Here is a 25,643-nt window from a genome sequence, read left to right as displayed (position 1 = left end):
GAACTTTCCAGTAAATGCAGAACTCCAATGCACAATTGCATATGCTAGTCAATAAATCAAAAAACCAAAATGTATCATAAATATTTTATAACTTTAATAAACTCAAGACATGACAATATTCAAAATACAAAGGTAATTCTTTTTTATTCAATACTGTACACAATGCAGAAATATCAGTGCATTTCTATAGCATGTATTTCACCTTCATTTAGTCTGTACTAAAACAAAAAAAAAGTAAGCTTTAAAATAGCTCAAACATCTCATTCAGCAGTTGAAACTGTAAACAGCTTGTTTATTTCTGTTAGGAGGAAGACATTCATCTTCTGTACCTCCATTAATGAGCACCTTTTCTCTTGTGCTTATCTGTAAGAGGATAAATGCAATCAAAATGAGTGTGAGAAACTGCTAACGCACAAACGTGGCACCTCAGTGTACTTCACTGGATTGCTGAGGCACAATGAGGAAAGATGAAACAGCAAGAAACAGCATCTGAAGCAGCGAGAGATGGGACTGACACTGTTCATAAATGGAATCATGTTTTGTTTTTTTTTCTCACACTCTCCTCCTCCCCTAAAATACTGAATAGAAACCAAAACACAAGACCAGCTTGTGGTGTGTTTCTGTATTTAATACAGTCAGAGTTGCAGACTCTAGGTGAGCATGTTGTTGTTACTGCCTACCTAATAGCAGCCATACAGCTGCTCATATCCTCTGCCACTTTCAGGACATTTTCACATGTTTTTAGGATCCACCAGGAAAAGGGCAGCAGCAGAGGCTTAGCTACAGCTGGTCCAAGTCTCTCCTGGGAGAAAATGGCAAAATTGAGCCAATTGTGTCTAGCAACTGAAAGAATCCACAAAGCCTAACTTGCTTTAAAAGTCTATTAGTGTCAAATTACGTTGTAAAACAGATTCATCTTTTGAAACACACTTCCAATATACTTGCCAAGTCTTGAAGTGTATATCGGATCTTGCAGTTACCTTCGTACCAGGTTGGCATATCCTAGTCAGAGGACAGAGTCTGTCCTCAGCAGAGTTACTGTGTGAAAGAAATTTTGGAACTGCCCGAGACAAAAACTGTACTGCATTATCTGCTCTGTTGTCAAGCTTTATAAGTGATCATAAGCAAAGCTAGATTTTTTTTTTTTAATATGACTACCAAATATGTTAATCTAGGTAGCATATAACTGGCCAACTGTGACTACTATCCCTCCATATGTTTCTGTGGAATCGTTGTAGGTTTTCAGCTATACATACCAAGACAAAAAACAGTCTTAAGAAACATATCAGAGACAGGCAGCATAAGAGGACTTTACCATCCACTTTCTATTTCTCGGAGGACAAACTGGTCCTACTTCATTATCTGAGAACCTTAAGCACTTTGTAACATGATAAAGTTCAGCTCCATCCTGAACAACCGAGCTGAGACTGTGCTCCCAGAGACTATGGGGAAACCACATAAGAAAGGTGTTTTCGTTTCAGATGACCAGCTATGTCCATTCTAGGTTTTGAGTCCAGTTTTGTTGGGGCTGAAGAGGCCGTGCAGTCACCAGACCAGGACTGAACCTCTGTGTTAGGGCTACTTTCTTCTGCTTCTCTGAAGAACTTCTCATACTTGTCCAAATATGGAGGCCTTTCAGGCAGCAGATAGTAGTGTGTTGAACTGGCCTTCTTACCATTTTCAATAATTGGAAGAATGCAAGGGACCCTATTGGAAGATCCTTCACTATTTTGTCTTTGGAGAGCTTTGCTGCTGACATACTTAGGATCAGGTGCAAAACTCTGGGTGGGGGGCATAACCCCATTGAGGTATGACGGCAGGCTTTTGGGACTCGGTGTACGGGAATTGCTGCATGACAAAGGTTCTCTTGGGGGCACTTTTGGAGGCCTGTCTTCATCACTGTATGCACTAGAAGCAACTTCTGCTGACCACCTTCTGTAATCTGGTTTCAGAGCCCTTGGAGGTATGGGAACCCTTGGTGGAATCTCTGGTTTATCTTCATCAGAGTTTGGAGAAGACCTGTTTAAATATCCAGATAGTCTTACTACTGGTTTATTAAGAGATCCAGCTGGCCCAGAATGGGACCTTCGTAAACGTCGATGCAGCTGCTGTGGAGGAGGATAAATACTGGATATGTATCCACTTAGGCTTTGCGTAGGGTTGGCATCTTCTGGTTTTGGTCCTGTTGGAGTATCAAAGTATGCATAGTTGATTTGTCCACAGCCTCTAAAGCTCCGCCGGCTTGGAGCACTGGATTTAAAAGGAGGAAGTTCATAACCTTCTAACAAAAAATCAGTATCTGAGCTAGTCAGGAATTCCACCTCTTTGTCAACCTCATCTGGAGTAAGGTCTTCAGAAATAGGCAGAGGGGGTAGTGGCCTGGAGCTACGGTCGTTGGAAGATGCAGACAGAAATTGAATTGGCCCATTTTTTATTGGCATGTGAGGAGATGTTTCTTCAGAAACACAGCCTGTGGTTAATGACAGTTTACTAAAGCCAGGGACGAGATGGTCTTCATATCTTGAAATCGGCTGTTCATTTTTGGGACTTATAGGAGGTGGACTGGACTTCTGAGATGGGACTTGGATGCAACTTTCAGCAAAGCTGTGGTCATTCATGGAAGCATGGTTGGAGGAGTGCCCTGAAAAGGTGAGAAGGTCTTAGAAACACTTTCCTAAGTAACACTCTAGTGTATGACTTTGCCACTGCACATTTAACTATTTAATTCCTTCTAATGCAACAATAAGTAACATCTGCTTAATGACTCCAGCAGCAAAATTTGGCTGTGGATTTATGCGTTAAGAGAGCAGCTGATTATCATATTGTTTTAGGCTAGTGCTCCAGTTAAATGAGGTAGTTCAAGAGACCCCAAGCAGAAGCAACAGAACAGAGCTACAGCTACAAAGGTCCCAGCAGAGGACTAGGCCAGAACAAGTGCTATTTTACTAAATGGCTTTTCTGTCAGAAGTGTAATGGCGACTCAGAGGCCTGTAAGTTCAAGGGAAAGTGTTGTTTGATTGTTTTAACTTGATCACCTTAGTTAAAATGTTTTTTTGGTTGGCCTCGAACGGTAGTATTTTCTTGAAATGTTTGCATTCCGTCACCAGAGGGCAGCCTTATATCCAGAATGAGAAAGCATTTAGTATCTTAGTGAAGACTTGAGTATTTCTTTTTTTTTTCCCAAGACTAATCTATTACACTACCAAAAGACAGACGTGTTACCCTTTATACTTACCAATGGATGGTAAATGTTGCTCTGTTGATGGATTCAAATTATATGCCACTGCTATAGGGTCCACATTAAAGAAAGTACTAAAAAAAAGAAAAACCTTCACTGTAAATTAACCATAGGTCAGTACTGCTACAAGTATTCTTAATGCTCATGTCATACACAGGAAGATGCAATAGATCAAATTTTAGCCTCACTCACTTTTCAAATCCACTGTGGCTACCCCAGCAGGTTTTCAGACTCCCCATCCCTTGACTAGTGTGAAGAAATCCGGTTTTTAATGGGACTCTCATCTCCTGAGCAGCAACTCCTGCAGTTGACATTGCACTGGCTCTCTAGTGATGTCTCACGACCCTAGAAATTCACAGGCCTTGACAGGTTTCCTGCAGTTTTCATTCCCTTCAAAAGAGAGAAGGATGTAAATATCAGAAATGCAAACTTGATGAGTTCATGTCTCATCTGAAATTTCAGTGTTTCAAGGAATTAAATGAGGCCTTTTGTACTAATACTTGCCAATAGGAAAACTTTACCAAACTTGTTATTTTGTCTGACTGCAAAACTGAAGTACAAAATAGGCAAGTTCTCCTACAGAATTAAACTGTTTAGAAAAAAGAAAAATATGTTCAGTAAAGCTATTGATATGTGGCACCTGTGCATCAATGTCAGTTCTTGTACATAAACTGACAGTTATTCAGGCAAATTTGTCTTCCAGAACAATCTCTTCACCTTTCTAGTAGCTATCTATCTTTAGTTGTACATTTTTGCTAATAAGTTTATGGTTTCCAATGTAGGCAACATGTAACAGCCTAGTCTGTTTTTAAGTACTACCTTCAATAGCCTTACAAATGGCCTTTGCTCCAATAAACAGAATTACTAACTACTTCAATCAGAATTTCAAAACTTTACGTAAAGCAGTTGCTATTATTAACAAACTTGAGCATTAAGATACTTTAAACCAGCCTCAAGTCTTCTAGCTATTTCAAACAAATTGGAGATCTAGTGATATGAAATATTCTCATCTTAAACTGCCCTGCTGTATTCAGATTTATTTTGAATGTGTGAACAATGCTTAGTCTGACCCATTTACAACAAAAAAAGTCTTGGCAATTGCTTTATATTGAATAAGTAATCATAGCTTAAGAACAAGCTGACTCACAGGGCTTTGTTTAGGAAATTCAGAATGGATTATTGGGGGGGACAATATAAAAGTAGTCAACATTCTGAAGGCAGGAGAAATTAAATCCAAGACTATAAGCAAAGACGTTCTCTGGGTCTGTGCTTCATCTACTCAAACATCCTAAATTCACCAAATAAGAATATGGTGTTATATGCCTTTGGGAAAAAAAAAAAAAAAATTAAAAAAGAAATCCCAAAGCCAACCCACCCAAAACAGTTTAATTTGTATCTCTCTTGAGAATCCCAAAGCCAACCCACCCAAAACAGTTTAATTTGTATCTCTCTTGAGAATCAAGAATATGACCAGTTTCTTAACATGAACTTCCTTTTCCCCCGACAAAGAAAAAATTCCACCTAAAGAAAAGTAAACTAACTATAGAGCAATGTACAGGTCAAGAAAACGCCTTCACAGCACGGTACTGCAAGAAAATGGGGTACAGAAACAAGTAATAGCTTATGCTTATGCTAAATCTGTTAAAAAATGGGCATTCTATGCAGATGTGTAATCTTCCTTTTTCATTGAGAGGAAAGATCCATTATACTTACTTGCAGCATGAGGAATGGACAGACTCTTAAACAGGACTGTAAACTAGGTGGCCGAGGATTAATTTGCAATCTAACACCACTACTTGCCTTTAATAAACAATTGTTGAGAAAGAACAACTCTGCTATGCTTTTCTAAATTTGAATTGGGTCCAGTATTGATCATCCAAGCCAACAATACATGCAAAATAGCTTCTGACAGTATGTATGTTCATAATGTGCAAGACCTCACGTTCCCTTTAAGAGGGAAGATGGTTTTCTTGATCATGACTAATAGTGATCACCCATGTGTCAACAGAAGTGGGACTTTTTTATTCACTACCAGATACCCAGTGTATTTTAGCCAGCCATTTAAGAAGAACTCTAGACAGGAGGCTATTAGCTTTAATAGAAGTGAACCAGGGCCAAACCAGTGTTCTCTCTGCTGCAGCAGAGCATTAGAGTCTCAGTCCTACTTACTTCAGGCCTCCTGATTTTAGTAAAGACCATCTTCTTCCTTCTCAGACAATCACCTTAAATGCTAGCTTAACTGGAAATTTTTGTGCTACACAGTCAAGTTGGACCCTTCCCAATAATGGGAATTGCAGGTTTTCATAGTAAAATTAAACATAAACATACAGCCCCAGGAAGCAATAACGTAGTTCTGATTAGCAAATGAGTTCAAAATCTCTAGTAGTCCTCTAAGAGCAGTTCTTCCTTCCAGTTCTTTAAATGCAAGCAGAACCGTTGTCTTTAGGGGAGAAATCCATTCGTCAAAAAGATTTAAGCAGCACAGTACAAATACAGCACCAATTCTAAAATTACTCCCTATCACATTAATGCAATTTGCAAATAAAACATCCATCACATCAGCTCACACTGTATTGAGCAGTGATTTTTTTCGTGCCTCACAGATCCTATCGTATTAGCAATGAATCTGCAAAAGAAATGAAGGAGCATGAATTAGTGAACTTAAGGCTAATACCTATGAAGGAGTTTGCACTTCCATTTCAGTGTTGTCTGAAGTCAAATGTAACTCACAAGTTGAAAAATCACTGATACAGAGCACTGATTAGTCAGCAAATGATAGCACTCCACCTCAGCATGCATACAAGATCCAACAAGACCATGAGCGAGACATTGATTATGATATAAAAAATGAGACAGAAAAGGGGGGTGGCATTGCTGTAGTTTGAGAGCACATGTAATGTGCTTGCTATGATAACATACAACCCTTGCTGGGATTAAGAAGCCCAGCCTCCATCAGATCCTATGCCAAAACCACTGCTAGTAATTACTGTGTCAGCTTTCTGAATGCCGTCTAAATCTCAGCTCTCAAGACTGTCAGTTGCACAACCGCCTCTCTGAAATCCCTCTGGAATGCTAAGCTCAACTTCTGAAATGGACTTAAATATTTATATACTCTAGGAAAAGGTAATTTTCACTTGTTTGAATCAACGCTATTTTTAAAAAATAAAGCACAGACAAATTTTGCAGTCATAAAACTTGCCTGCTAACAATAACTTCTTTGTGAATTTACAGAAGGTGACTTGCTTCAACATTTCAGTGGGGACCTGTGAATGGACGGAGTTATGAAACTGTCCTCCGTGCCTTAAGCTAGGAGTATCAAGAGAGGTAAGATGTGTGTGCTCTTTCACTACTTTTTCAGTGGAGTCTAGAGAGTTGGTGCTTGTATTTTAAAACATGCAATAGCTTGTTTGAAGAAACAGTATCTTAAGATGGAGCCATGAGGACATATAATTCAGGAGTACAGACTCTGTATTGTAGACAGTGTGCTCTTACAAAAGCTGACCAGTACGTGTTTAAGGATGCTACTATTTTCCAGTAATTGTCTTTAAAAAAAAAAAAAAAAATTACAAAAGTCAGTCATGAAGATATAAACACCAATAGTTTTCACTGTAACTGTTGGCCCAATCTTGCCTCCCTAAAGACCTAAGAATCTTAACAATAAATAAAATCAAACTACACTAGCTAAAGAAAATGGATGCTATGCAGTAATGAAGCACTCTGGATCTCATGCTTGTTTGCCTTTCATTTGCACAGAATGGGTTTCTGGTTACTCTGCTTGTCTGGCCTAGTTATGCATAGATTATGGCACTTAGACAGATTGAAGGACTTTGAGCACTTTTGAAGACTTAAGGTTTCAGTGTTATTCAAAAGAAAATGAGTTAATTCAAACTAAAACTATAACTAGTAATTACTACAGGGCAGATACAAGCCAAGGCAATTCAAAGGTGTGTCGGTGCATTAGGAAGCTATCAACACCATCCACTGTAAGGCAAGGTAACTGTGCAAAGGACATACTTTTTAACCATTCGTGCCTGCTCGGATTAACAAATATGAATAATTCTAAATATCGGAGATATTTTTAAATTTTTTTTTTTAGAAGGCCAAATATACCTTCAGACTTGAACTGAGTGATGAATAATAGAATGAATATGTGTAAGCTGAAAATGGTGAAACATCCATAAACAGTAGGGTATCTACATAGTGTGGAAAGTATATGGGAATATGTTGGAAAAATTTTGAGACAAAGTTGAGTTACACAAAACATCCCAAATACACAGTTTTCATACTGATATGTATCACTAAATACTTGTGTTACAATAACAATAATCCTCTATTTAGAAAATAAGAAGTTTTTGCATATATTTTAGCTCAAGATCTATCACTGATCACACAGAGAATCTTGTTACACTGTTCCCTGTTCTTCCAGCCCCAATACAAACCAAATATTTGAGGCGAATCATAGAATAGTTAGGGTTGGAAGGGACCTTTAAAGGTCCAGTCCAACCCCCCTGCAAGGAGCAGGGACATCTCCAACCACATCAGGTTGCGCAGAGCCCTGTCCAGCCTGGCCTTGAATGTTTCCAGGGATGGGGCATCCACCGCCTCTCTGGGCAACCTGGGCCAGTGTCTCACCACCCTCATTGTAAAAAAAAAAAAAAAAAAAAAAAAAAAAGTCTTCCTTATGTCTAATCTAAATCTACCTCTTTTTCATTTAAAACCATTACGCTTTGTCCTATCACAACAGGCCCTGCTGAAGAGTCTCTCCCCATCTTCCCTGCAGCCCCCTTTAGGCACTGGGAGCCGCTCTCAGGTCTCCCGGAGCCTCCTCTTCTCCAGGCTGAACAGCCCCAGCTCTCTCAGCCTGGCCTCACAGCAGAGCTGCTCCAGCCCTCTGGTCGTCTCCGTGGCCCTCCTCTGGACTCGCTCCAGCAGGTCCACATCCTTCTGATGCTGGGGGCTCCAGATGAATACTATTTAGAAAACCTTTCTAGTATGCCCAATAGACCAAATCATGCTTTAGAATATTTCAGTTAATGGGTATGGAATACAGCAATTTGCTGTATAGATTTTTGAATGCCCGCACAATTTTTGGACATATTTTATAAAGGCAACACTTGTGACAAGCAGCTTATATACTTCTTATAAGAGATGGGAAAGAACAGCTGAGGGAGGAAGACCTACTTACTACTTCTGGGAGGGGAAGAAATGTGGCTACCTTAAATCCACAACCTATTTTTGCTCACCTTGCCACCACGTATCTTTAACAAATCTCAGAAGCAATTCATAGGAGGAGGGGCACATTTTTGCACTACAAGTCATCCATTCCAGCTAGCTGTTCCTTATTTGACAATGTGATGTAATTTCCTTTTTTTCTTTTTCATTGACTTTCTATTTAATGTAAATACCTGAGATAGAGCCACCTCTTACTATTTAAGTATTTCAGACTTGTAATTTGACTTCAAAAATCCTAACAGCTGTTAGTATACTTTCTGGAACTCCATGTACTTCCAAAAGCAAAAACAAAACAAAAAAAATCCTAGTTCTCTAGTAGTCAGCTAGCAGAAACAGCCTCATGAGAAGGTTAGTTTAAATCTATTAATTTAATAAATAATTAGATCTTATTTACTATGCATCAAATCTCCACAATGCAGGTCAGCATTCCTTAGAGTCACAAGCCAAATCACACTCAGATACAGGGCTCAGAAGTCTTTTTCCATTTATAGGAATTATTTTTTTACAGTTGTTACATAAATGAGGCATATTCTTAGCTTTGAGAGATTTTTTTTCTACACATTCTGCCAACCAGAAATGGACCACTCTGTGGTAGAAAATTTAAGACTACGATCGCTTAGTGGAGATGGATAAAAATGCTGCTCAGATCATAAGAGGTTGCAAATAAAATTAATTCTACAGGTATACCCCAGATGATGATGGGTATAAATTTAAAGAGACAAATCAACTGAACAGCAGACAAAATGTGTTTAGATTATAATAGTCAGCTATTTTGAAACATATTCAAAAAACTGCAGTTCATCAAGGAGTTGGAAGTTCAGTTAAAATCTGGACTACCATTTCACAGTCCTACACAGCAACTGGGAGGAACCTGTAAATTGCTAGTAGAAAACTAGTAATTAAATAGTAAGACAATTGCCTTGCCTCTGCTTGTCAGATTTCGGATGCATGCTTAAGGTATGGTACTTCACCCTTCTGAACATTTTAATGTGAACATAGCCAGCTTACGTTCAGGAAATAAAATTCCTTTATAGCTGACTCAGTCAGAACCATAGCTTTAGACACACCGTGATAACTTTTAATTCTGTTTTCCACTACAGAGAAATGGAACTGTTTTCCTCTGAAATAATTTCTATATTGCAGAGGATCGCAGACAAAGGGCTTCACTAAGAACATATGCCTCCTCAAAAGACAGGCTTCTATTTTAAAAATATATTTTAAATTGTCCCATATAGATAAATTGCTGAGGAAAGAAAACTAGGTTTGTGCATTAAGTAATGCAGGTTAATTCAGCAGTTTGGTTTCCTCTTTTAAAGTTTTACTAACTTACAAATACAATTTGCAAATGTGTTTGTGAAACAGAGGCATGGTTCACCTGTCATTCCAGTATGACAAAGATTTAAGGATCCCCAAACTGACCAAAGAGACCTTGCCGTGAGAGCCTTTCCCATCCACTGTATCAATATATAATTAACTATTGTTATCTTTAGATCAAGCATAACAAGTTTTTTGCTTATTGCTTCAGCAATACTGCATAATAGGGTCCTTAGTCTGTGCGCTAGTGACAGGAGACCGTTGAAGTCTCAGAGTCACTCTGGACTGCTCGCTTTGTGTAACCCCCACAGAGGACGTCCACAGCAGGCATACATGCTGGAGAAATGTACTGTAAATACTCGAAGGGTACAGTGGTGTCTCCAGATTTAAACACCACAGACTGGCTATTTTAGAAAATCGAGGATAAGTGTGTACTGGGGTATTAAGTCATGAAGAAATGTTTATCCTAAATTAAGCCATTCTAAATTAGAGTGCGAAGCACAGAGCCTGAGCCCACAACGCGGTCTCCGTTTACTCACAGGAGCGAGGAGCAGCGAGGAGCCGAGTTGAGAGGAAACACTGACACTCTTTCGGGTCAGAAAGAAAACGCCTGGCATGACACCTGGACTTCCAAGAACGTGGCTACGGGCACCGCTGGCTCCGGGCGGGTCCTACCCGGAGAGACCTCTGCTGCCTGAGCGCTCCCGATCCGCGGCCAGGCGCGCTCCCCGGCGCGGCGAGCACAGCGGGTATCGCGCCCAAGCCGCTTCCCTGCCAGAGCCCGCAGGTAAGCGGCACAGCGGCGGGTCTGGGCCCCCGCGCGCACTCCCCTCCCTCCGCGCCCACACAAGGACAGAAAACGGGCTCACGCTCGTCCCCGGCGCGCCTCCCGGGCCGCGGCCCGCCGCCTTCCCCCGCGCCCGCTGGCGTGGGCCGCGCCGCCACCGCGGCTCCGTGCCAGGGGCCCGGCCGGCCACGGGCCGACCGAGGCCGGGCGACCCGCAGGTGCTGTCGGTGGCGGCTGCCCGCTCCTCTCCCCTCCCCGGCGGCGGGGCCCAGCGCCGCAGGTACGAGGCGGCCGCGGCCGAGCCCTGTCGGGCGGCTCAGGTGCGTGCGCGGCGGGCGGGAGCGGCCGCGGCAGCGGAGGGCGCCCCACCGCCATGGCAACGAGCGGGGCGGCAGGAGGGGCCGCCGGGGAGGCCATCACTCACCCCGAAAGCGTCGCGCAGCTCCGCATGTCCCCGCGCGGCCGCTTGCGCGACACGCATGCGCCGAGCCCCGACAGCGCCCGATTACTGCCGCGCCGCGCGCTGGCGGCCAGTCTTATAAGGGGGGGCGGAGCCGCCAGGGAGTCCCGCCTCCCCCGCCCGCGCCCCTCCGCACGTTGCCCTCTCGTCGGGAATAGCCTTAAAGCGGCGATGGCCGCGCGTGGGCCCCTGCAGGTGCTGTGGCGTTTTCGGGATGGGTGGGTGCTGCCGCGAGGCTTGGGCCTCGCCGGGCACAGCTGGGGAGCGGGGGCTGCAGCGGCCCCGGCGGGGGCCGGGGCGCCGACAGCGCTGTGCGCTCCTCGGGGCCTGTCTGCGGGAACGGCCGCTGGTGCGCGCTCCGGGCAGCGCTGCCGGTTCGGCGCTCCCGTCTGCCCGGGCCTGCGGGGCCGGCCACCTCCGTGCTGAGCGGGGCGCCGGGCCGCCCCGGGAGCTGCTGGCCAGTGGCTGGGGTGCGCGGCACCGCAGGAGCTCGCCCTGCGTGCTCTCAGAGCGCCGCGCTCCTGCCGGCGGCGCGGGGAGCAGCGGGGCCCGCCCAGCAGAGGCGCCGGGGCAGCGCTGGTGAAACCCTGCCGGCGCAGAGCTCTCCCCACGGCGGCTCGCTTCCCCGAGTGGGCGCCCGTTTTGCCACCGTCGGGGCCCCGTCCCAGGCACTGCTAGGGCCGGTAACCCCGTTTCGCTGCCACGCAGGACTCGCCCGCGGTTCTCCTGCCTTGCTGGGAGACCTGCGCACCTCGCTGCCCGGCTCGGGCTGGGGGCGGGAGGCCCCCTCTCTCGGCTCCTGAGCCGGTCGCTGGGGACACTTCCCCCGCGAGGCCGGCGGGGCCGTCCCGCCGCCACCGGGGAGCACTCGCTCTCCCACCTCGCACCCGAAGCGGCTCCCGCTGGGGGCCCGTGCTGGAGAGGAACGTGGCGGCTTTGGCTCCCGCTCCTGGCCCCGTCGGTGTGCGCGGCAGCTTCTTCTGTGGTCACAGCTTGGGCCGAGCAGCGAGGGGGAGCCGGCCTTGCCACGCGCCTTCGGTGGCCGAGCGTTTCGCAGTCACAGGGAGCGCCCCTCGTTCAGTATTGCCAGAGGGGAAAAACCAGCAACGCTTTTACAGTTGTATGAATTCCTGCTGTGAATGCCCGTTTTCCTGAACTTTGTGTTGAAATAAATCCATCTTCACGTGTAGTGATTTATTGGCCGTCTTGAGTAATCATATGTAGGTTATGACAGATTTGACAGTGTATTTTGTGTCTAAATTTCAGAGTTGCGATGGTAAAATGCAGTGCTTAGAGCAGTAGGATTCTCAGAGAAAGCTGCTCGGTAAAGACTGTGAGCATTTGCAGGCAATACTGTTTATTACAGCATAAGCAATGTGAACCTGGGGTTTGATCAGTTTGCTGTACAGTGCAATAATTTCCTTTGTTGGACAAGTAAACGTCAATAACTCTAAAACTCCCAGCACTAGAGTTGCTAACAATAGGATTAACAAAATGTGTCTGTTATGCTCTTGGAGCTGGAATAGGTATGAATATTGCTGAGAAGGAGGAATACTTGATTTAATTGCATGATGTGCTGCATTGTTGACTTCTGCTTTCTCTTTCTATTGACCTCTGGTGAAAGTCCCCCATCTGCCCTTTTCTTAGGAACAGGAAGCTCTCCTACTGCATATTTGTATCATAATAACTGCTGTATTGCTGTACAAGTGAAGGTGATGTGAGAAGAAAGGGAAGGAATATAAACTAGGAGAGATTTTTGGTGCATGTTTTTGCTATTTGTTTTCCTTGGATATGATAAATGATGAAGAGATGTAATGCTGGCTGGATATGTTACACAGATAAGAGACAGAGAAAAGAATATCAGGGGAGTGGAAGCCATCAAAAGAAAGGAGGAGAGCAGACAAGTGAGATTTCATTGTTTTGATGAATTAGGGCACACTGTCAACGGTGAGACTGCACTATGTTGTATTCTGGATACATGCTTAGAGGGGGTAGCAACTAGTGATGAAGGTTTGCGCTGAACTGTACGTGCTCGAAGACTTCTTCCAAATGCTTTGCTGTGCCCTTGAAGACTGTGCCTAATTGTGTCTATGGATGAACTGCACATACAACATAAGTTATCTTAAATTTAAATTGTCCTGGTTGCATATATATGTTGAGGAGAAAGTTGTCTTTTTTTTTTTTTTTTTTTTTTTTAAATTCTGGTATGTTGATGTGTACATACTTGCTGATGATGCAAACAGCCCTAAATGTTACTATGAATGGATACAAAGGACAAACTGTTTTTAAAAACGCATTTCAGAGTGTTGACATGACTTCAGTAGGACAAACTCCTGCAGTGCCTCCATGGTGGAACATGAGGAATAATAGATGGCACTTGTTTGTGCCTGAGAGTCTTTGGTCCAGGAAAAGGTCATTCTGGCTTTCCCTGCCGATGTTACCCTACAGCATCTGTACGTCCATCAGCAGGCCTGGTTTTACTCTGTTAGATAATTTGGAGTTGGTGCATGTAATGGTATGGAATTTTTGTCTCTTACTCTCAGATGGCTTTACCTATGGCTTTTTTTTTTTTTTCCACCAAAATCCTACTGCCTTATATTTCTGATTGTTCTACTGAATAAAATGTTTAGTAATGGTGTCACTTGCACTAGTTTCTCTGCTGACTTGTGCACAGAGGAAACTGAATTTTGTACCAACAGTTACATTCTCGTTTCTATCCCTTCTTTGCAATATGATGTTATTTCCGGTCTCTTAAAGCACCTCACTGTTCTGTAGGCATGTGTAAACCACTCTTTGCAATTTGCTAATTGCCTTAAAGACTAACTCCTAAGTAATCTCGGATATCCTGGTTGGTTATTACTAGTTAATAACAAGTGCTAAAAAAAAAAAAACCAGCTCAGGTAGTATTACAAGATACTTTAAACCTCTTTTGTACCCTATTTTGGAGATGGATGGCAGACTTGTCTATTTAATAAATGAAATGTCAGAATTCTGTGAAAGAACAACATCATGGTCTTTAATTCATTATATTGCCTTTCATTCAAGGATTCCCTTTGCAGAGGGAATCCCTGTGATACTGGATGTCCTTTGATCAGTTGTCCTGTTTCTAGCTTGCATTAAGGTGTATGTTATTTCAATGATCTCAGTTCCCTTGATATTTCCCATTTTCAACAGTTAAAATTTTTGGTTGCTATTTCTGTTTGTTTTGAGAGGAGAAAGGCATAAATGTAAGCAGCAGCTGGATAAGTGAAAGGCAAAATCTCTTTAGGAAGCTAGAAAATGATGAAAGTAAAATTTCTTACTGAAAGACTAACATGGAAAGCAATAGATACATACTTTTAATACAGAATGTCAGATATTGCTCTTCTCTCATATGGTCATTTTGTAGATTGTCATGATGTTTTGGTGAGTCAACTTCTATAAACAATACCTTTGTTTTACAGTAGCTGTTGCTGTATCATTGCTTAATCCTACTTATTCATGGCAGCTGCTCTTGAGCAGGAAGCTTGGATTTTTTTCCCATGTTTTCTGGTAAGCGAGCCTCTGGTCTAGTTACCTGAAAGGGAATGAGTAGCTTAGACACTCTTCTTTACTCCCTTGTTAATGACTAGAAAAGGTAATTGCAGTAAGTCATCAGAGAGGAAAAGCTTTTCTGAAGAGAGGTAAACAAAGTGTAAGTTGGATGCTGTGGTGCTAGTTTTTGCATGACTAGTTATGTGAATGAGGGTGGTGTAGGTACAGTTCTGCAGCACCTCTAGAGGTTTTTCTGCAGAGCTGAGATCATATGTCACTTTAGTTATTTCAGATGTAGTCGTTATGAACTATTTAGTAAGAGATTGCTTGAGAAAAGCAAACCTAGCAAAAAGCAATGCAAAAGATGGTCTATGAATAAATCTGTCTGTCATGAGAAGTCCTGAATTCTGTTGTTGTTTCATAGATTAAAACTCAGCGTGCTGGCCTTGACTTGGATACTGGCTTCCGAAATGAATGAGTTGTCATGTCTCTCTTGTCTCTTTCTTAAAAATCACAGCCTTTACCTCAAGCAGAATCGAGATGTGCAGAGTAGAAGTTAAACTGTGTGCAGTCGTTAGGTAGTTTCATTTCATAGGTGTTATTCAAGTTCTTATCTTCTATTTTGTTTTGTGGCACTCTGATAGAGTGGATCTACATACGAATATTGTGTTTAAGGAGTCTGCATGGCTCTCTCTGGTGATGTGTGCATTATGACAGTGTAAACAAAGTATACAGATAATAAAATTCTTAGTTACCTAAGTTTTTGAACATATGTCGCCCTGAAGCAAGAGAAATCAGCTTGAGTATCTGTTAATTTGAGGGAAAAAACCAACACATACAGGATGCATTGCAATTGCTGTAGTCTCACTGAACTGATAGCAAGTCAGAGACTGTGGTGCAGTGGTGGTAAACTCATGTGCTGGCACATGAGTGAAGAAATCATATTGTCCAAATTATGAGCAGTTAGACTTCATACTACTTCTATTTTTACCGTATGGGGGCTGGTGTACAGTGTACTGTGGTGCTTACTATGGGATAGAGAAAGATGTGTAGGTGTGCAAGGAAGGGGCAGAGACAATGAGTCTGAGTGTAAGGTGTATCCATAGATTAGCAGTGCAAACCCTTGCATTGCAAGGGCAACAATATACTACTGTGCAGGGGCTATTACTTAGGCTTTGTGCAAATTCACCCTATGCAAGACTTTAAAGGAATTGGATAATGCTAAATTGCCTCTTAAGTCATCTGTAGAAACTGACACAGATAGTAAATCTTTTCTGCTTCAGGCATATGGAAGTGGTTTGTGATGCAAACATACTATCTAAAGTGGAAGTAGGCATGGCTTTTGTGAGCTCTCGTCTGTGTACCTGGATTACATCTCTGTCTCAATGCTGCAAATGTCTGAAGCTTTACACGGCTTCAAAAACTAGGCACAGAGAGCCTGATGAAAGAACAATCCATTAAGGGTGCAGAGAAAGTGCCTTATGTTAGACTGCTGGGAATTGGGAGAGGACATTGCACACTGCCCTAAACATCTCCTGTTTCTTTTTTTTCCCTATGCTAGAGCAATATTGGGTTAGGTGGACCTTGGATTTGAGGCGGTATGGCTGCTGTTAGGATACATCTATATTTTGTTCTCCCTTTCAGATTTCAATGGAACTCTTCCATTCTTTTTTTTTTTTGCCTACCTAACTGGGTACACAAGGGTTGAATTATGCTTAGAGAATTCAGCTGAGGTCCTTGTCTCTGTGGCTGTGTCCTGAATCCTTCCAGGAAAGCAGTGCACTGTTCTTTGAGCTTGGAGACAGCAAAGGAGGGAATAGGCTTAGGAGAGCGCTACGAAACTTTTTGGTGTAAGGATTCATTGTTGCTGTGAATGAGGAATATGTGCTTGCTTCACTGGTCAGATTTGTATGAATGCAGTTACACCAGACAGGTATAGGGCAGAATGAGTGTGTTGCATTTCCAGTTCAGCCAGAAGACCCACAGAAGGGAGGAAACTCATGGGTCAGTAAAGGAGGGCTAAATTAGAGGTTAACATATTCAAGTGTCTAGACAGCAAATACAGACATACTGCAAAAGTCAGTCAGGGAGTGGAGAGTCTAGATTAAAAAGCCATTTCAAAGGCATGTTGCCTGGATGGGGTAATCATGTGCTCAGACTTTTTCAGTACATAAGCATAAGCTGAGTGAGGGAAGAGATCAAAAAAGGACACAAAGATTGACACAGATTCTGTAGCAGCTTAGACTAGAATGGAACTTGATAAATTAAAAATAGCTGATTGTTCACACTTGTGTTTCCCTGAAATGGCCACAACCACATCTGTTTTTTACTATCCGTTCGGTGATATTTGAATGCCCCACTGAAATGTTACATCCATCCTGCTGCTGTAGGGACATTGTTATACAGTCCTCCCAGGCTCAGTTCAGTCTTGCTCTCAGGCATGTAAACTGGTCATCAGGAGGCTGAGCTCTAGTCTGGTGAAATACTAGCTTAATCCCTGTTAGACTGGATGCTTTTAGGGCAGTGTTGAGAGATGTTCTTTGCTGGGCAGATCAGCAGAAACAGAGGAGCTGACTCAAGTCCCAGTCTAACTGCCCTGATGCGTCCCATCTCCTTCCTTACAGAGCCAGAGGGCTTGCTGTCAGCTGACTGGCTCAGCTGTGTTTTTCTGCCCTTTAGGCACAGTGTTTCACACAGGTGTAGTGTTATGCATAATGACAGTTTGGTGGAAGTTCCAGGAATGTACCCACATGCAGTGTTTAGGGTCTGTAGCACCACTGAAGTCCCTTTTCATCCTTCCCAAGAACATGTTGTAGTCTGTTACCTTTGTCTATTACGCTATTTATTCTTCAGTGTGCTTTTTCTGCCATGGTCATCTCGCTACATAGATAGATGTTGTCTTTATGGTGAAGCTAAACAGCCTGAGAACAATAGGATGCATTCACACAGTATTTTGCAGGTAGAGGTATCTGTGGTGGCTGTTCTTTAGAACACCTGGAAGCTATGTGAATAGTGGCATAGTGCTCAGCTTGAGCTCTTGTATCCTACCTCATATGTTGGCTTTGGTAAACAGCCAAAGAGAGCTTGCATCTGAAAACTGCAAAACACTCTGTGTGTGTGTGTGTGTAGTGTTTCTTATCCCTGCCAGGAAAGGATTACTGTCTCTTTGCTCCAAGAGGTCTCAACTGGTTTGCCCACTGCAAGGAGCATATCTGATGAGACTTCTGAACTGACTCTTGCACAAGGTGAAGTTTATTAATTACTCTATCAGAGACACTGAGGTAAGGGACATAAATTACATCAGGTAGGCTATTTGTGGAAGGAGCCATTCCTGGGTGATTTGGTGCACTGCAGTGCATTCTACTGAGGCCCTATGTCCACCAAGTCTGTCTTCAGGCATGCTGTGTTGCCTTGCCCAGCGTGAGATGTGTGGATTGCTGTGGCCAGACCCTTGTTTATCAAGACTGAACAGGAACTCTTGAAAAATAACTAAATATTGTCAGCATCTATAGCTGTTGGGTGTTTTGTATTGGCAAGCCTGGAAGTAGTCAGTCTTTTACAGTCATAATTGGGCAGTAGGCTTCACTGAGACTGGAATGAATGGTAGCAGTTGACTCTTTGCTTTCTTTCTGCCTTTTCCTGTGGCTTATTCTATCCTTTTTACCTATTAAAGGCAATGCCATAGTCTCTTCTTTTGATAAAATTGCTTATTTATGGAGTATCATCAATAGATGTGGCTTATGATCTCTACAAAATAAATAGTAAGCAAAACTGACAGCCTAGAAGTATAGCATGCCGTTAAAAACATAAGCTTGGGATGCCTTATGTATCAGATGGGTATTTTTGAGACCTCTGAAAGCAGGGGAAAGAGATTTTGCAGATCTGACAAGATCTGAAGGTGGAAGTGAGCCAGGGAAGTAACAGCAGATTGAGTAGAAAGGCCAGTGGGGGTAAAGCTCAGATGGTTATCATTCTGAACCACTAATTTCAGTTGAAAAGCTATATATATAGAACCAGTTTTTGGAAACAGTTCCAAATGTATGATTGTAGAAATTAATAGTTTGGTAACTTGATTCCCAAATAGTATAAAGTTAATTTTACTCATATTTGAGATTCTCCCTATATAGGGCATGTGGAAGGGGACACAACAGTCTGCTGAGGCATTTATATTTTGAGATGTGTGCCTGTATTTGTGCTACTTGATCCCTTGCTACAGACATCCCCAACAAAGTGAGATTAGGCTGCTGAACTTGTTTCTCTTTCTTTTTTTCATGTCAAAATCTGACGTGTTTTTTAATGTCTATTTATGAATGACATCTTTCATTCCAGAGTCTAATGCTTATTTACCTGAGTGCATCTTTGTGCCTGCTAATAAAACACTAGTTTTCTGAGAAGCGAAGCACTACAGGACGTAATGGTTTTGCTGGAAAAAAAGAAAGATTAATCAGTACCTTTGAATTTCAGCTCTTACTTGTGTCTACACATGGAATTAAATAGCTGATATTTTAAATATTTATTTAGAAGTATTTTTAAATGTTGATGTCTCTAGTCTCCTGTCTCTAGTTAAGTTTATATATATGTGATCTAAGTAAACTTTGTGAGCTTTAGAGCAAAAACTAAGGTCGTGCCTTTAAGATCAGGTTGCCTCAGAACATTTTAAATAGGGCATCTCAAAAATTAAGGCATGAGAATAGCTTTTCACTCTTAAACATATGTGTACATATATATATATGCGTGTATGTGTACAAGACAGGGTTGGCTGCAAGTAGGTAAGAAGAGAAAAAAAGCTGGTGTGATCACAGTAATTCTCAACAAATGTTTTGTACAACATTTTGCAATCTCTTTTTATCTCCCAACTTGTCTCCCCCTTTTTTTCTTGGTGTTTGATTTACTAACTTCATTGACCAGCCTGATGTATTTGGACAGAAAATGAGATTTCCCTTGTGCTTGCACCCAGTGCCCACACAGTTCTTGTTTCAAGGCACAGAGAAATATTGCAGTGAGCTCCTGTGCTTGGTTCATACTTCTGAACCTTGTGACAGTTGTTGGAATTTCCAGCTGTTGCCAATGCAAGTTGGTGGGAAAAGGAAACTGGGGATGTATTGACTGGAAGTCCTGACAGATACCTTTGACAAACTACTTGATTATTAACTTGAATTCTTTTGAGAGCATTTCTAATAATGGGCACTTGATATTTTACATGTATTGGCCCTTCTGTGAAGTCTGGGGAGGAGGGAAAGATTCAAGGTGAACCAGAATTTATTAATGCTGTAGGAATAATAATCTGCTTTTATGAGTGAGAAACATGACATTTTTGAGGCTCTTGGTCTGCTGTTCAGTATCTCCACATCTCATGTGAACGTGGATAGAATTATAAAAATACAAATTAAGGGAATAACCTGATCCTCTTCTCCCCTGACCCCCAGCCCCAAAAAAGGAAATTAAAAAAATACTTTGCCCTTCTTTAATATGCCACATTGAAATATATCAAACACTTCTTAAACTCTGAATTGAATGCCCTTCTATGTTCAGATTTACAAGGGATAATTCATTTATGCAATTTCTTGTTTTTAACTACATTGCAGAAAATTAATGGGAAATATTTCACACTTGATTTGAGGGCTGAATCCAAAGGATGGTGGAGCGGTTTTTTAGCAACTAAATAGCTTGAGTTTTTAGCACATCTTTGATTTTAACTACTAAAGTCATATGGTGTTTATTCTGTCATAAGCATAATCTTCTAATTGTTAATCAAAATGGTGTGAATACCATAGCCAAATATATAACCTTTAGTATAGATTTGTGGTAATGGAGCTATTGAAAATAAATGTGAAGAGTGAAGTATAATCAAACTGAATTTCCTGTTAAGCTTAAAATACGGAGAGGAAAAAGTATTCCTGTTGTGTGGCTGGAGGTAGCTCTGGGTGATGAGGCTGCAGCACAGCCAAAACCCAGCATCCACAAGCCCAGAGATCGCTGTCATCTTGAGACCGTGCTCTCTTCCTTCCTCCACGGGGTCACTACAGGTTTGGGAGCTAGCATTTCTTTGTGGAAACATTTCCTGTTCCTCCCGGGATGTGCCGAGTGTCTTTACATGCACAGTGCAGAGCAGCCAGTCCCTGATGAGTCTGTACAGCCTGCTGCAACTTGTGTGACCGATGTGCATGGCCTGCAGCAGGCACAGACTTTGGGCAGGGGCTGGGAGGTGGTGGCAACAGTGAAGGTGGCCTTGGCATGGAAACTCTTCTTGTCCTGTTCCTGGATCGCTACATGTTTTGTTCTCCCTCCGTCCCTGAGCTTCCTCCTTTGCCGTCCCTACATGCTTGTGAACACAGGAAGAATTAATTTTCTATGTAATTCAGCAACTGGGAGTCCTATCCCAGATAAATGTTACATTTCCAGGAAGTCATAGGTACTTCTCTTCAAAACATAATGAGTTTGTCTTTGTTTTCTCCTTTTCTAATTGGCACTTTCCATTCTAATAAACCAACACCCACAAACTATGCAGCCACATGATCTTTTCAGTTAATACAAATCGTCATTTCCAGTCCAATAGACTCAGTTGATTGTGCAAACCTGCAACACGCCCATGAAGTGGCTATCTAGTTTGTTATGCAACGATGAATCATGAAGGAAATGTGGAGTGTAATTAAATACAGTGATGCAAAGATAGTAGTATGAAGCCAAAATCAAAGTATAAGTGATAATCATCTGTATTAAATGTTTGTTTCTGCGTGTTGTTTTCAGAAATTACTTAAATGATAAGTTATCTGGCAGCTGCACGCATGCCTGGCATATGTTTTGACAAGTTAAAAAAATGACCTGCAAACCTGTAAATAAGCTGAACCAAGTCTGCTATCAAAATCATCTTTTGGGGAAGGAAGGATATGTGGCTCAATCTCAGACTTGGCACACAGGTGCTTTCTAATTCTGATGTGATCTCCCAAGTTTTCTGGTCTTGCTGGAAGCAGTAGTTTCAAAGTAAGGCCTTCATGAATTTTCTGCTGTGAAATGATTTCTAGTAATACAGGCCTTCAAGTTACTTTAGTATCCCCTCATTGTAGCAGGGCAATATGTTGTCTGTATATTGATGGAGAACTTTGGGCTTATGCAGAGGACAGATTTTCTGGTGATAGGTTAATGATATCTCCTAAATCCTCTTTTTATAACTTTGAAAATAAGCTTTACGTATAGAAATTTACACATGCAGATGGCTGGCTCCACAGTACTCTGCAAATATGTTGTTTTGCCCCTTCCCAAGCTGCTCGCTGTGTATGAAAGCATTTATCTTTGCTTGTCTTCCACACACAACAAACACTGGTGATAACCTCTGGCATGTTTGTGGTAAACATGTTAAGAATGGTTTTGCTTCTCTGTAGATGGTATTGTATACTAGTGCAGCAGTAGATAGCAGTTCAGCAGCATTGTCTCCTGAAGTCAGCTGGCTGGCTCCCAAAAGACAGCCCATATTTCAGTGGAAAAGAAAGATAATCCAGAAGCATGTGTAATGAAAGTAACATCCGTTCGGCATCTTGTGCGTGTGCGTGAATGTTGAGACAGTGCACAAACTGAAGTTCTGAATTTGAATCTTTTGTCTGGCTATGGATCCAACTAAAGCTGAGAGATTTGTGTATGGGAATAAAAGCAGTGTAAGAAACTTCCTAAAGGGTCGGAGTGATAGTCATCTAGGCCAGTAGTGGAACTCCTATGGGAGCAATAGGAAAGGCTACTTTGGGGAAAGTCTGCAAGCCTGGACCGTTTTGTGGTTCAGTCCTTGTGCACTCCCCCAGAAGCCACAGCTGTTGTAGCCGTATTACATCCCTGCCTGGTCCTGTATTTTCTGGTTACAGATCAGTTTTTTGTATTTATCTGGTCCCATTTTGAACCTGCTGAGTGTGGCTCCCTCCAACATTGTGTAGGCTCCATCCCTGGAAATATTCAAGGCCAGGTTGAATGAGGCTCTGAGCAACCTGATCTGGTTGGAGATGTCCCTGCTCCTTGCAGGGGCGTTGGACTGGATGGGCTTGAACGGTCCCTTCCAACTCTAACCATTCTATAATTCTAGGCCTGGCTTATGTTGATTTTCCCTAGGTGCATTAGTTTGTGTTATTTGCACTTAAACTTCTCTACCTGCTTGAGGAAGCAGAGACCATAGGAGTTACTTTCTCTACGATGTACAGGTAATGACTTTGAAATGTTACCATGGTTCCTGTTGAGTTGATGTGCTTAGGTAGTTTTGATATACTTACACAGTTTTGCTTTTATAGAAATTTATCTGAGAAATGGCAACAGCCATTGCTTGTTTGTGATTACTGTGTTACTGGTTGGAGGGAAGGAAGATTAATTTATTTACTTTTTTTATTTAGCTCCTTCAAGCATTTTCAGTGTAAAAAGAGATTGCTGAGGAATAAAATTGTGTGCCAGTGTTAGTGGGAGCAGTCAGCTAATTAGTTTGAAGTATAGTAGATTAGGATGCTGTTCCATCTGCTGAGGTGAGGCCTCACTGCTGCTTGAGTCCTAAGCGGGAATACAGTTAGCAGATTTCAGCAGCTGTTTTCAGGCTTTTAAGTTTGCTTTTCAGGCATTTTTCCAGGAATTGTTGGAGGATATGCTTTACCTTTCGAGGCTTGGAGGTTCTTAAATCAGTCTATGGCGTGAATTGGTTATGAGTTATTTTTAAATGAACGCATGGTATAAAGAATGTGTGGCTTTCAACAGCCTGTGTTTCCATAGTCACCAGTAAAGGTGCCTTTTCAGGGCAGGGTGAGCTCTGGTGGCTCTGAAGGGCCGGTCCAGCATGCCCTGTGCCTCTGCCTCCAAGGAAGGAGGAGGAGGACCTGGAGCAGGTAGCCAACCAATCAGCCTATCGTCTGTGACATGTCACTGGAACTGACTGCTGAATCCCTAACAGACAATGGGCAGAAGGTGAAAGTTCCTCTGGCCTGTTTCTAACGTGTTTTACTTCTGTGTTTGCTAGTGGGTTCTGCTGGAGGCAGTACACAGGGATGGAGTTGAGTAAAGTGTTATGTATTATGTAAAACAAATCATGTTTGGTGTAAAACAAAACTTACAGTAGAGCATTAGAACACATTGCCAGGTGGGGATAAAATGAGTAGGCCACCCCACCGTAGGGTGCTCGGGGAGAAGAGTATTGACAAATGTCCCAGGGATAGCGCCATCCCTGCCTGTTTGCTTGCTGAGGAATTGCTGTGTGATGCCTGACACACTTCCTAGTGCCCTTCAATACACGCTTTGAAATTGCCAAAATTGCCATGGGAAGGATAAATTAGACTCAGTATAGATAAGAGAGATTATTTTAAGCTTTCCCTTTTCCTCTTTGAGGCTGCATGAATAGCCGAAGTCTCCATCTGTATCCTAAGGTCTGTAATTCACTTCAGCGTCAGGTGGCTGGGCTGGACTAGGCAGAGCAGGGCTTTGTATCTCGCCTCGGAGCTCCAAGATGCCTGCGACTCTCCAGGGCATTTTTGCTGTATGGCATTTTCAGAGGCCACATTGCTTCTTTTAAAAAGGAGATGCCTAAGAATATTCTGTGCCATGGAAGTTACGCTAAGAGTATTTAAACTTGAATTTGCAGATTCTGGTAGATTACTTAAAACTGTACCGTTGGTATCCATACTTGAGAGAAGCTGGAGCAGCTTGCTTGTACATCAGGTTCTGGTAGCTAGTGTTTATTTTGTAAACAAGATATCAACAATGTTATTTGGTAAGCAAGTGAACAGGACGAAATGTCATAGGAGTCATTATTTCTTAGTGTCAAAGTGAAAGGGTTGGCTTGATAATTTGTCCTGATAGCTGAGTAACCCTGAGTCACCTGAAGTAAGACTTGACTGCTGAAGTCAGATTTAAGGTAGCTGGGATATCGTAGTCCGTGATCTTTTTGCTGTCATTGTAAAGTTGAAATCCTTTCCCCCTTGGGTGAGGATGCGGAAGCAGTTTGTCAGCATTTTCCATGTATTACCATGAATTCACCTGGAATTCCTTCAGGAGTGGCTTGCGCAGCTGGGCTACATCTCTCATCTGCCTGAAGTTCTGTAGAAATCAGCACATGCCAAGGGAGTCATGATAGTATTGCCTCACAGTAGAAGCTGTGGCCTCATCTGCACTGCTCTGTCTCGTAGTCTCCAGGGTAGGAGCTGCAAACAAGGTAGTTGCTGTTCATGTTGTCTGCTTATGACAGATTTGTGACACCGTGAGGAATGCTGCAGAGGAGAGGAAAGAGAGACTCCAGTGCTGCTTGTGGATGCAGTTCCATGCAGATTGAAAAGTCCTGGGCATCCTTCATCTTGCACTGAGGAATTCAAGCAGAAAAGGTAACATGGGATTTTTCTTTGCAGATAGCTGTAGGCATCCTTAGAGCTGAGAAGATTTAAGGAGTAAACTGAGGAGAGAACAAGAGCAACAAATCCCAGGAGGGTTTCTAAGCAAAAAGCAGCAAGCTGGTTTAAGTTTAGAGGATGGTGTGGTGAAGGTGAGAAGTCAAGGGGGTGAGCAAAAGGAATGAGGAGGCAAGTAGGAGTCAGATGAAAGCAGGGATTTGAGAAGATTATTATGCTGCTATTAAAGTTAGGAAACTAAAAGAGGAAACTGTCAGAAGAAAAATTTTTGTGATTGAAAAGACCATTTTATCATTTGCAGCTGGGTGTAAGGGGGAACTTCCTCACAGTGAAGCAGTCCAGCATTGGAACAGGTTGCTCGTAGGGGTTGTGCAGTATCTGTCCCTGGAGGGTTTGAAGACCAGACTGAAGCAAGCCCTGAGCAACCTTATCTGACCTAATGGCTGATGAACCTGCCTGGAGAAGGAGGTTGGACTAGGGACCTCCTGAGGTCTCTCCTACCCTAAATTGTCATCCGATCCAATTTGTACTAAGCACAGAAAAACAAAAAGCTTTAAGAATGCCTTTGTCCAGCTTGCTTGAATTTCATTTTTCCAGATGACCCTGCTTAAAATATTATGTCCATTTTTTGCTTTCACAATACTTAAAACCGATTAACTTTTGAAATAGTCCCTTCTAAAACTGCTAGACAGAGGAATTACGTGTATTAGTGTAAGGCTGGTTTTTTGTTTTTTTTTTTAATGG

General features: G+C 42.5%; 1 protein-coding gene across 4 annotated transcripts; it reads right to left on the bottom strand.

Moving 5' to 3' along the window:
* Nucleotides 1-72: 72 nt before the first annotated feature.
* On the bottom strand, nucleotides 73-11,057 carry ERRFI1 (ERBB receptor feedback inhibitor 1). 4 transcript variants are annotated; one of them, XM_086764416.1, is made up of 4 exons: nucleotides 10,996-11,057; nucleotides 3,431-3,628; nucleotides 3,236-3,312; nucleotides 73-2,641 (listed from the first exon to the last, which is right to left on the bottom strand). In XM_086764416.1, the coding sequence occupies exons 2-4, from the start codon at nucleotides 3,550-3,552 to the stop codon at nucleotides 1,443-1,445; spliced, it is 1,398 nt and encodes a 465-aa protein (XP_086620542.1). In that variant the 5' UTR covers nucleotides 3,553-3,628; nucleotides 10,996-11,057; the 3' UTR covers nucleotides 73-1,442. The 4 variants fall into 4 exon arrangements, with proteins under 4 accessions (XP_086620542.1, XP_086620543.1, XP_086620544.1 ...); XM_086764417.1 differs by lacking the exon at nucleotides 10,996-11,057 and adding an exon at nucleotides 5,913-5,933; XM_086764418.1 differs by lacking the exon at nucleotides 10,996-11,057 and having other exon boundaries at nucleotides 3,236-3,329; nucleotides 3,431-3,501.
* Nucleotides 11,058-25,643: the final 14,586 nt, after the last annotated feature.

This window comes from Chlamydotis macqueenii, chromosome 21 (assembly GCF_036417535.1).
Source record: "Chlamydotis macqueenii isolate bChlMac1 chromosome 21, bChlMac1.mat, whole genome shotgun sequence".
In the NCBI taxonomy this organism is placed as follows: domain Eukaryota; kingdom Metazoa; phylum Chordata; class Aves; order Otidiformes; family Otididae; genus Chlamydotis; species Chlamydotis macqueenii.
Note: the sequence above shows the minus strand (reverse complement) of the source record. Positions and strands in the feature narration are given on the sequence as shown.

What these genes read in the sequence shown, in the direction of transcription:
- ERRFI1 (XM_086764416.1), bottom strand. Translation starts at nt 3,552, where the DNA reads ATGTCAACTGCAGGAGTTGCTGCTCAGGAGATGAGAGTCCCATTAAAA. An exon ending in AGCCACAGTGGATTTGAAAA is followed by an intron (nt 3,313 to 3,430) that starts GTGAGTGAGGCT and finishes TCTTTTTTTTAG; the next exon opens with TACTTTCTTTAATGTGGACC. An exon ending in GCAACATTTACCATCCATTG is followed by an intron (nt 2,642 to 3,235) that starts GTAAGTATAAAG and finishes TCACCTTTTCAG; the next exon opens with GGCACTCCTCCAACCATGCT.